This window comes from Oryzias melastigma, linkage group LG1 (genome assembly GCF_002922805.2).
Source record: "Oryzias melastigma strain HK-1 linkage group LG1, ASM292280v2, whole genome shotgun sequence".
Lineage (NCBI taxonomy): Eukaryota > Metazoa > Chordata > Actinopteri > Beloniformes > Adrianichthyidae > Oryzias > Oryzias melastigma.
Genome location: NC_050512.1, coordinates 25,777,558 through 25,789,634, shown reverse-complemented (window position 1 = coordinate 25,789,634; position 12,077 = coordinate 25,777,558). Strand labels below are relative to the sequence as shown.

Here is a 12,077-nt window from a genome sequence, read left to right as displayed (position 1 = left end):
ACCTGGTCTGGAATGTGGATCAGGAGAACTGTACTGCATCCCATACTATAGTTTATATATACATCATATGGCTCTATAAAATTTGTTTATTCCTTCACCTAAATTCTGCCTACCAATTTGGGCCAAATGCAAATTCTTCCCCTACCCCTCCACTTGAAGGGGTATTTGAAGGAAAAAGGGTGTCCGAAATAGTTTTTTAAGGGTGGAGCGAAGAGACTTGACTTCTGAATCCCTCCACCGATGGGGCAAGCCGCGCCACACTGTGCTGCAAAGGGAGGCGCGTTTCTTCACATGAATGTGCTCTGAAGCACGAAAGCTTACATTTAAATGTAAAAAATGACTTTTTGTTTTAGCATGACCTTGTTAAAGTTCTAAAACCAATGCTGTTGTGTACTTCTGAGTGCTAGCAGCTCTGCGCTAACATAGTTGACCGGCGACTATTGATGACATCATCGAGTAGGAGTGACATCTTAAAGACATTATTTTTCCATAACTCTCTGTTTGGACGGATAAATGTAGGGGTAGGGAGAAGCTGTAGGGGAAGAATTAAGATTATTCGGCCTCGGTCTTCTCAAAAATAAAATAAAAAAATAATAAACAGCTCGACTACGTAATATGCTTTGTAAATACCAGTTTGGAGATGTAACTTCTACTCAGGTGTGACTTATTTGTGATTAAAAAAAAACAAAACAAAAAAAAAACGCTAGAGGGCACTATAGGTGTGTGTATTTGCTAATAAGCAACTCCAAAGAAGAAGAAATGCTGCTCAGACTAACGCTGGGCTTCAGCGATTTAGTGATTTAAACTGAAGTTGACTTGTTGGCATGTTTTTTGTTATGCTATGGTTATGGGAATAATTGCCCATAAGTTTCTCTAATATATTAGATTCTAATCCTAAATGTAATTTGGTCTACTTTACAAATCTCTGTGAACATTTTTGTGATAAGTATATATTTTTTTCATCATTTTCATCTCGCTGTACTTTCTCAGTTTGGCTCAAATGAATCTTAATGTAGAAAACACTTGTAACATTTTGTGCTAAAGCAGTTTTCTTCCCTTCTTTAAAGAGATAATTGCTGGTTTGTTTTCTGTTTTTCACTCACATACTTGGGTGCAAACATCACCTGGTGTTTTTTTCTCAGTTTCTAAATTAGTGTGAAATCTAATCTAATTATTGTCTTCAAATACATGTTGCCAATTTTTCAGTCGCATTTTCATTTCAGGTACAAAACCAAGAGAGGATTGGCTCACCCACAAACTCTTCAGCAGCAGAAGAATTCCGTCAGTGTTTGATAAAGCAGAGGAGCTACCTGCTGCTTGCTCTGCAAACAGTAGTGTGGTGTGTTTGTCCAAATCCAGCTGTGATGGGAAGGAAACCTGCCTGTTTTGTCTTTGCTGGCAGTAATTTAGGAACTTGTAAAAAATTGCTGTTGTCATTTTTGATACATTTTCACCACAAAAGCCGGATCAGTCGGCACAACTTTGAAGACAAACGGATTTCGTTCAGAGTCAACAAGGACCAGCCTCCCCACTCACCCATTCCTTCCTCAAACAGCATTTTTAAGAGGAGACTTCCAGATCAGCTTTTGTTGTTTAAGGTCAAGATGTTCATTAAAATTGACAGACTGACTGACTGTGCAATACTTTGAGGTAAAGCCGCTGGCTTGACCTTTGCAAACAGACATCCACCGACGTGCCATTTAAAACATCTTCCCTCCAAGTCATAAACATTCAGTTTACTTCTCCTCTTCACACCCGATCACAGCTGTAATCTCAATTAGCTGGCAAAGCTTGCAGACGAATGATAGACATAAATCAGCAGTGAGCCAAACGAGCTGACAGAAGAGAAAGTTTTATCTTTCACTTTTTGAAATCGTTCATTTATTACAGCTGAAAAGATCCTCTAAATTATTATGAAACATCATTATTTCAGCTGCATCTCCAGACATTGATAAACGGACTCCTCCAGCCAGACGCTTTTGGGTTTTAGAGTGAGTCATGGCACTGGGGTTCTGCCAATAACGATGATCTGCAACAATGGTGGGTTAGTTTCTTCCCTGAACAGCTGTGCTGCAGAGCTGCCATGTTTTTGGTTCAGCATCAGGACGTAAAAACTCCCTGATTGCTTCAAGTATTCAAATTCAGGTAAATAGAGTCAGAAAACAACGAAACAAACAGCACTAGGTTTATACAGAGTAAACATGATCTAAACTGAATGTTTGCTACCTTTTATGAGCCAAGGTAAACATTTCCTTGATAAAAATTCCAAGGAACACCACCAACTAAATACAATGCTTTTCTTAAGCCTTTAAGAGTTAACTATATCCATATATATGATCATATATTACCTTTAAACACTCAAGAACAAATTATGTATGAAATATGAGTTATTTTGATTAACTCTTTTTTTTACCCGGAAGTAAGACGACTCAATCTCTTAGGCACCGCCTTTCGTTTCTTGTGGGTGCCACCCATTTCATGACGTCATCCCATGACAGTTGACCTGCAAAGATAGTTATCTAATGTATTACCCCTGTCACGGGAGTGCACAAAAGCCCTGTCAACGCTGGTTTGTGTCAAAAAAAAGCATGCTTGCGCCATTCTTGTATACATCTAGGATTCGCCCCAAATTGCAAATACCTCACCAGAATGTTCTTTGGCGCATGCCACCACAAAAAGTTTAGACATAAAATCCAATGTTTCTTGGTGATTGCTTCACACTGCCTCACAACACAAATATCACAGCCAGCCAGCGCCTGCACGACTGCACATGAACTGGAGGGGCAATGGCTTCTTAAAGGAGTATTGTGCCTTTAAAATGAAAGTGTTTGCTGATTACTGCTACCTCCATGGAGAGAGTGGGTGTTTGTGTTAGCCTGGGTGTGGTGCTGGCAGCACAGACTCTTCTATTCTCCACAATTCTTTATCATTGATTTTTTTCAATTAGATCTCCATGCCTTTGTTTGGTGCAGTGCAGTTCATGTGTTGTCCCTCTTTCCCACTCCCCTCCGGATAACGGGAGAGATTCCAGGTGGCTGGTCTGTTCTCCTGTCCTTGGCCCTGGACTTTGCCTCAGACTCGACTGGGACCCTCCCATGTTTCTCAGCCCCATCTGAAGGAATGTCTGTGCTCCTGCCCTTGGCTGTGGACCTCGCCTCTGGCTCGTCTAATGCCCCCAGCTGTCCCCCAGTTCCTTCTGGATGAAACCCATCTGCTACACTATTCAGACATGTAGTTGTAGAGTTAGCTAAATCTAGCTAAATGCCTGGTAGAGGATCCCTCCGTGTGGACATCCCTGAGGTTTCTTCTTTTTTTTGGACAACTACCGGTGTGAAGCCTGTCCAGACAACTGTGTTGTGATATAATATGGACTATATAAATGAAATCCAATTGAAATTCCTAGAAGGGGATGTTCTGACTGTGTGAAGTCATCTTGTGAGGATCCACTGGTTCTTGTGGGTATGGGAGGGTCTGGTGCTTCAAGGTGTTTATATCGAGGAATGGACATTATAATACTCTTAAAAGCATAAAAAGTTAATTTGGTTTAGGTCCTTTAACAAATATATCAAATGCCTGTAGTCAAAATATACAACTATTTTTGTCAAAATGTCTTGAACAAAAATCTAATAAGTGTAAAAGAAAACTACTGTTTGGTTATTCATATTTCTATCTACTCAGTGTGAAACTTGGCCTTACTTTGAGAAATACAGAGCTGCTATCCTTTAAATGTACAAATGTTTAAATGTATCCATTAGAACAAGTTGAATAACATTCCACAGCACAGCTGACGATCTCTTGTGGAACACACCGGTTAAAAAACACAGGGGTAACCCGACTTGGATAAAAATATTTTTTCACGTCCTCATATTATTCTTCTTCATGGTTCCACCACAACACTAAAAGAAGAAGTTCACAACAAATTCATTGGTTTCTTTTTCTGTTCAGGGTAGTTACTTTTACTTCATTGCTGGAAGCATCAGATTAGAGACACAGGCTTGTCCGTTCACTCCAGAGTGTCTTCAGGGCAATATAAGGTTTAAATTTAGAAAGTATTCATACAAAACTCATTTTGCACGTCCTGGTAGACCTCATCAAACCACCCCAACACAACGTGATTAACTACCGAAGTGCTTCAGAGCCGTTTTCTGATTGGTTGACAAAGAAGGTGAACCATAAACCCACTTGGGAATTTCAGGTCACATCACTGAAAGTCAGAGCGAGCAACGCCGGCGCTGACGCACGGCGTGCGATTGGCTTAGAGGTGGTTTTATCTTCGGCAGGATGGAACAAACCGAGTACATTAGATCAGAACGGCCTCGCACACCTGAGCGCCTCGTCTGACCTTTCCAAACATCCAGACGCGGCGGTCGGAGCCAGAGGGCGGGTCAGAGAAAGTTCAAGCAGAGAAAAGCAGAAAGAGCATTTCATACAACATGTAACTACTGCAGTTTCAATGACAGGAAATGTTACAGCAACAAGTTAGTGAACAAAGCTTCTGCTACGAGCATTCAAAGATCAGCAGGTGTTTTAAGTGGAAGGCTCTTCAGCGCTCACCTCCAAAGCGTGCTCTCCGTGACGCTGCCAATGTGAAAGTCATAGAGCTTTGTGAGGATCAGGATCACCTGCAAAGACAGAAAATGTCAACATTTAATGAGATGGATCAGTGTGGAGCAGCAGTTTGTACAAGCTGTTGGGAGGCGGTGCAGGTTACTGTGAAATTCAGATCAATTGTAGCCTCAGCATCCCTCACTGTCTGAAAGTGATGATTTGTTAAGTAGGGTTAAGCCATTCCTCAAACTAGACTTTCAATTTTAAAATCTTTACAGTCAACGCATAACGGTCTGGAGACTAAGCATCAGTGAATCGAGGAAACACGGTGGTCCTGCAAATAAATCATGATACGAGTAAATTAATGAACGTTTGGTTGACTTTAGACAACTCTTTTAGGAAGCATTTGAAGGATCTTTATAATGCAAACCTGTTTTCACTCAAACGACGAACAAATGACCTCTAAAATGTGTCCACATCAGCGATAAGGATAGACGAGCGTATTAGAAATCATTGGTTTCTGTGTCTACTGTTCCACAAAGATCCTCGGCAGTGCTGCACTTTCACAGAAGAGGAGCTCTCCAGAGCAGCAGGGAGAAACTGTTGCGTCTGCTCAGATGGGGAGATTTAGCTTTTTGCGCGCGGCTCCCGTTTGTGAAGGGAGGAATGCGTTTGAAGATGTCGGCTTGCATCAGCGCGCCGCTCACTCTGGTCCTGCTGGATGGGGTCTGACGCTGCAGCAGACTGCAGGAAGGTTGAAGGAACTCTGCACTGCAGGCGTCTGTCTGATGTTACTGTGAGCTGCTTCCTGTCAGAGCTGCTTCTCCTCATTTTCTGCTGTAATCTGGCTTTTTTTTCCTGCTTTTCTAAAGTCCTTGTTGACCTTAGTTTACATGTAGATTTGGAGATGTATAATTTTTGTTTTCAACAGTCTACTGTAAAGTCCAGGTTCTGAATCGTAAAGCCTCTTAAATTTTCTCCATGTGATGTGAGGTTCACCTGCATGACTTTTTATTAAACCTGACTGCACTGTTAAGAATTTAATCCCCTTCTTTATTTATTCATTTTTTGTATGCTTTTCTCACTTAAATTTGTCTTTTTTATGCAAAAAAATAAAAAGTTGTAAGTATTCCTAAATGTATTAAAATCCCACTCTGATCATCATTTGATCCATTGTAAAAACTTTCCTAGTGGTCTTTTAATTAAGATTATGCTGTTTTTATCCAAAAACTTGTGTCGATTTCTAGGACATAGTTTTTGCAGAGTCGCAGTAGTTTAACAGAAATTCATCTCTAAGTTGTGGGTGGGATTGTTGGCGTGGAGTGAACCTCCTTTCATTTCCTATCATCCCTTTGTTTACATGCTCACCTGCGAGCTTACCGCCCCTTACAACCCCAATGGAAGATTAGTAGTGCAACAAAACTGCTGAGCAATATTTGAGCTTTCCAGGTGTACAGTTTTGAGCCAGATGGCAGCTCAGATGAGGAAAATAAGGAATCTGCAAGGAATGCATCAGAATGAAGGAAGGAAGCTTGCCTAACAAATTTTTAGATTTTACATAACTACAAGCTTTCAAACTTAATTTTTGGTCTAATTTGAATAACAAAATTCTCATAAATGCAGTTTCTATCTTATATATATATATATATATATATATATATATATATATATATATATATATATATACAGATGTGGACAAAATTGTTGGAACCCCTCAGTTAAAGAAGGACAAACCCACAATTCTCACTGAAATCACTTGAAACTTCCAAAAGTAACAATAAATAAAAACTTTTTGAAAATTAAACAATCAAAATCAGCCATCAATTTTGAATTGTTGATTAACATAATTATTTAAAAAAACAAACTAATGAAACATGCCTGGACAAAAATGATGGTACCTCAATAAACGATTGAAAACTATTTGACCAGAGGGACATGATTAACTCAGGTGTGTCCTTTAACTGACATCACAGGTGCTTTATAGTTCTGCTGGAGAACCTACATACTGTAAATTTAAGTAACACGATTTTCTGTAAGTCAGAGAAAGCCTCGAATCCAGGATACGTCAACTTGTACAATTAATCTGGAAGTACACTGAAAAAAGTAAAACATTGAATCAATTAACAAATCAATTTTCTTGAAATTAAAATGTTGAAGTGATGGTTTACTGAACTCAAAATGTTAATTTAGTTAAAACTAGTATTTTTAAATGTAATAAATTAGAGAGCTTTTGTTAATTGGTTCAGTGTATCTTTATTTTATTTTATTTTTTTGCAGTGTAGCCTAATGTCTGTAAAAAATTGATTCTCATTGCAACTTGCTATGTTAGTTCTGAAGTATAAATCGCATAAAAAAATTGTAAAAATCACTTAACGCAAAATAAAATATTGTAGTTACAATTTAAAAAGAAAAAAAAAAAAAAAAATTGCCTTTTGATATCTGGAAATTACCTTTGTAATTTCTTATTCATCTTCTTTTTATTTTGTTTCATTATTTTGGTATTGAGATTTTTTTTTAATGAAAATACATTTTGGTTTCTGGAACTTTGCTTTGATTTCTAAAATTAAATGTATCTTTTTTTTAAATAAATTGTTTTGCTTTTTTAATTGTTACGATCTTTAACATATTTTTGCATTGATTGATATGTTGATGTGATTTGCACTTCTGGGCCACTGTAACTTTCTGACCTAACTCAATTTATGGTGCATTAAATATCACTAACGTAGTAAATAATTCATAACTTAAAAAATGAAAAGAAGAAGTTCTGAATATATTGTCTTTTGACTTTCCCTCTAAGCTGTAGTATTTCTCTTTTTGCAGATGACTTTTTAACCTTCTCTCCTTTATAACATAAGGAAAATTGGTCCACTTGTTAATTGGACTGTAAATTGCTTTAGACAAAAGTGTCTTCTTTGTGATCCTGTCAAATAAAGCACTTCTTGAGAGACGTTGACAGCAGTGAACACCAGCTGAGATGCAGACATGATGTTCAGTCTTTGCATTCTTTCAGACAGATGAGTCTCAACCTCTGTGACTTCCTGCCAATAGAAAGTCTGTAAAGTTGCTGTCATGGCAACAGAAGTGATTAACTGGCTTCAGAAACGATAATAATACATTAACCCTGACTGTGCTCTCATTCCAGCTATCTACACAAGAACAGACTTAACTGCTTCTTCTTATTCCACCAAGGGACACGTCCAACAATGAGATGATCCGATTTCTACGTTTGAGTCCTAAAGTAAAGAGCAGCACCTGAAATAAAGGTACAGATGCTGTCCAGCTCAAAGGAATTATAGCATGAGCCTTTTCTGCCTGCATTTTGTCCAAAGTGCATTTTCGTTTGTCCATGGAGGGGGGCAACACATCTCAGTGTCCCTGTGGCTTCGTGCTGTCAGAGATGTTCCTTCGCCTCTGCTTTGGGGTGGGGTGACACAGACATGAGTCCTCTCGTGCCCTCGTGACAGCTTGAATTTAAAATTCACATTGGCCAGCGAGGAAAACACAAAATCCCTCCAAGTGCATCTTTTGAGATCCTAAAAAGTGACTCAAGCATCTCCCCGGCGAACCGTGAAGGCCTTTTTTAAAGGAATGTTTAATGCATCAGGCCTCAGACCTGGACCGGAGCAGCGCTCTCACCCGGTATTTACATGCCTGCTCCCAACTCTTAATGGTATTGACTCAACAGACAGAGCCTCTGACAGCGCATCTCGAGTGCGCGCCCCCCTTCTGAATCCCCACTCGACTTGCAATTATGGAATCAAAATGTCAGTCACACGGCTCTTGCATTAGCCTTGTTGCCTAAGCAATTAACCGAGTGTGCTGAAAACATATTACCATAACTAAATGTCCCCTTCTCCTCAAAGACCAAGTCAAAGTGCCAAACTCAATTTTGAATATTACTTCAGCTCATTGCATGCTAATGAGACTTAATGACTTTTGGAGGAAAACCGCTCATCTTCTCTGTTTCTGAGAAAGAGGATTCTAATTGTGATCATGACCTGAAGAGGTTTCGCCTTTCAGTGTCAGGTAAGGGCACGAGACGGCAACTCCAAGCCGCTCAATTAAACCTGGCAGTGCGTGATGTTCCCTTATCATCGTTTGCTGGGAAAAAAAAACACACAAAAAGGTTGAGTTCAGGAAAAAAATGAGACTGGAGGAAAATTTAAAGGACAAAATTAATTAGTGAAGTTTTTGTCTGTTTCAGATTTATCTCATTCAAAAAATTATGAGTGTTTGGGTGAAAGCAGCTGAAGGATCTTTCCAAACTCCTTCGACACTTTTGTGTCTGAGCCAAGACGATTTCAAAGCGACACTTGGACTTAAAACAAAAAGCTCTCCGGCCTTGGACGGCACATGTCACGGCGCTCGGGCACTGACAGCTTGACGCACGTCCTGAAAACAGGCTTTTAGTAGTCTGGAAGGCAGCCGGCACCGAAACCGCATATGGAACCGATCGTTATCTGGAAGTGATTAACGGGTCCCGCCTCTCGGTTGCACGTCAGCTGCCGAGCAATTATTCTGTCAGCTAGCAAGAGGCGAACGTGTGACACGATGTCAACAACAGCCGCTAACGGATCCCCCAGCGAGCGTCGAGAAAAGGCGGCCAGACGGCAAATGTGACTGCCACAAAAATGAAGCTATTTACCGACTCATTGGTAAGAGGGTAAACACACAGGAAGATGCTTTTAAATGGTATTACAGACCAAAAAGAAAACAGATTGTATGGAGGTCCAAACTGTCAAGGTTCACCTTCTGGTAAAAGCTGCATTTCAAAGAACTGAACTCTTGAAGAGAAAATCACCTTTGGGCACACAAATAATTTCTCAAAAGTTGTTCTGACATTAGAGGCTACATTAAACGAAAAATATCCTTTTTAGCTTTTAGTGTATTAAACTGTTCATTCCTCACTGTAAACACAACCCAAAGCGGTATTTCGATCTGTTCACGCATTTCTGAGTAATCCTCTAAAAACTGCCCTCTCAACAGTAGCCCCTCCCATACCCACGTGCTGATGTCACAACGTGAGACAGCCCCTTTTAGAGTCTGAGTCTGCTAACACAAACACTTTATCTGCAAAGCTAGCAGCTCGAGCTAGCTTCACTTCAACCATCTGCTCCTGGTTCAGCCCATCTGCCACTTTGTGGCCCATAAGTTGAAAACTTTGTCCACCACTGCCCTAACCATAAGGCTATGTCTGGATTCCCTAGACTAAAACTAAAATAGTGATGGACTAAAGTGGCCTGGATTTTAAAACCAATTCAGACCCCATGCTCACTACTTTTTTTTTTTTTTTTTAAACTAAGAGGGTTTATTGAAAAATTAATAAATTTTTTTTTTTTTTCCTCAAAAAATGTTCAAACCCAATGCATTGTGGTCTACATTTGCCAGTCGTGTGAGCATCTATGCACGTACGTTTTTCTCAGTGATTTCTGGGAAATTTCTTGGGCACTCTAATGGCTAAGGTTGTATTTGGTTTTCTTTTTGTTCTGTGTATTTCTGTCAGAGTGGGACATCTTTGTGTTTTGAGGATCTTTGTGTCATCTGTGTTTATTCATTTCAGGTGTGGTGCTGCTGATGTAGGGATCGCCTTTAGCTTCACATTTCAGTTATTGTTTGTTTTCTCTTATAAATACATCTGTTATCCATTTTTAGGGAGACAATCTTTTGGTGTTTTTTATTTCATTTTTCTTAGCTCACTTTTATGTTTTGCCCCAGATCCCCCGACAAAAATGGAGCGGAATGGTAGAAAGGTCCAATATATTGAACAATGTATAGTGAAGGAGTTTGGAGACTCCCTGATACTGATTCTAAAGTGTTCAGGATTGTAGAAAACTTTAATTTAAACCTAAAATGGAAAAAAAGCCCAATTGATAAAATAGAAAACCGGTTCATCTTGTTCAAACTTGACACGAACCAAGAAGAACCGCTATGTACCATTTTCAAATGCTACCCAAAAGCAAAAATGTCACATTTGCAAGTTGTACAATCTCCTGCGCCTTTGTGCAACAACATTTCAGTCACTTAAACCTTCATAAAAAGTGTCAGTTGTATGAACGATACTCTGCCGAAGCCAACCTTAACTTTAATAAAAGTCATTTTTTCCCCAAGGTAAATAATAAAGCTTCGGTACAGCAGCATTAAGTCCTTATGTCACTCTGTAAATGCAGTGAGGATTTCAAAGAGAAGAAAAGCTTGCACTTGGACGGCTGGTGCATCACATGTGTGCAGAATAGGCTAAAGTGTCGAGCATTTCCACCAAGGCTGCAGGCGACGCACGCAAATCACTTACCGCGCACGACCAAACTCGACGCAACAAAGAGCAAAATGCTTCTTGGGTTTGATGTGTGAGTGACGCTTAACTGCAATCACACGATCGCAGCAAAGAGATGAAAAACCTGAGGTTTTCAGCAATGCTCGCCACTCTCAATGAAGCAATTATCTCTGAAGGACCTTGCACGGATTAAATACATGTAACATCTCGGCGACGAGTGCCACATAAAAGGGCAGGGACGGGTAAAAGCTGGCTGCCACGCTGAAGCTGTTATCGACCTTTAAGGCCACATCAGGGAGGGGGGCTGCAGCTCCGTGCCCCCTCCGGACTTCACTCGCTCTGCTAAAATCCTCTCCTTCATGCATTTTTCCTCTCAACTGAACCGGCTTTATCTCTGCTTATCTGGGCTTGTCTTTTCCTTTTCCTCTCTTACACTCTTCTCCTTTAAGTTTGCTCATTCTCTTTACACATACCTGCTGTTGGATAATTCCCCTCCTAATGCCTCCTTCTACATTTCACCATCTTAAAATTTGGCTTCTTTCTTGGATTCCTTTTCTTGTCAAATCCCCTGCCTGTGTTTGACCTATTACATCAGACAGGCATTGACTTTTTTTTCTTTGTTTACACACAGAATTTCAATCACCACAAATGCAAGACTCACACTGTTTGTGTGTTTCTTAAAGCGAAACTGTGGTCTTTTTGTTTTTATAACTGCACTTCATCCAAATGCACGGCGTACATCTGACGCAGACTCCCAGAAGTGTTTACGATTCCGGGCTCGGCGTTTCATGTGAAATATCCATCCCATCACTTTATCAAAGTCACTAGAACATTAACCTCAGTTTGAGCCAGTAACGTGGCTTTCAAAGAAGAGCTGGAGAATCAATGCACCATTACAAGGTGAGGAAAAGGTCTATTGATGAACCAATCTAGTGGCCTGCATGGCGGAAATGAGATTGGGAGCCTATCGGCTTCATCACATCACCTTTTCTGAGGAAGAATAAACCTTTTTCCAGTGCTGATAAAAGCTTTTGAATATTCTTGCTTATTCCAAATATAGCCGTTTGTCTGTAACCTAACAGACATTTTATTTTGTGTAATTGAATCACTTGTTCTGGGTATAACAAGGCTTCAGCTTGAAACTAGTCAACCTTCTATAATAGGAATGTCTACCCTCAGGTTGCTGTTATTTTTATTTTTCTTTTAACTTGATCTATCCTTTATTACCTGAATCAGGTGTGTCCAACCAAAAAATACA

The 12,077-nt window shown here is 39.8% G+C and overlaps 1 protein-coding gene across 1 annotated transcript in view; it reads right to left on the bottom strand.

Moving 5' to 3' along the window:
* Nucleotides 1–12,077, bottom strand: part of sorcs3 (sortilin related VPS10 domain containing receptor 3) — a 287,365-nt gene that overhangs the window by 173,879 nt on the left and 101,409 nt on the right. The window contains exon 2 of the mRNA XM_024289874.2: nucleotides 4,555–4,622. Within this exon, the coding sequence (XP_024145642.1) occupies nucleotides 4,555–4,622 (68 nt within the window). The remainder of the gene's footprint in view (nucleotides 1–4,554; nucleotides 4,623–12,077) is intronic.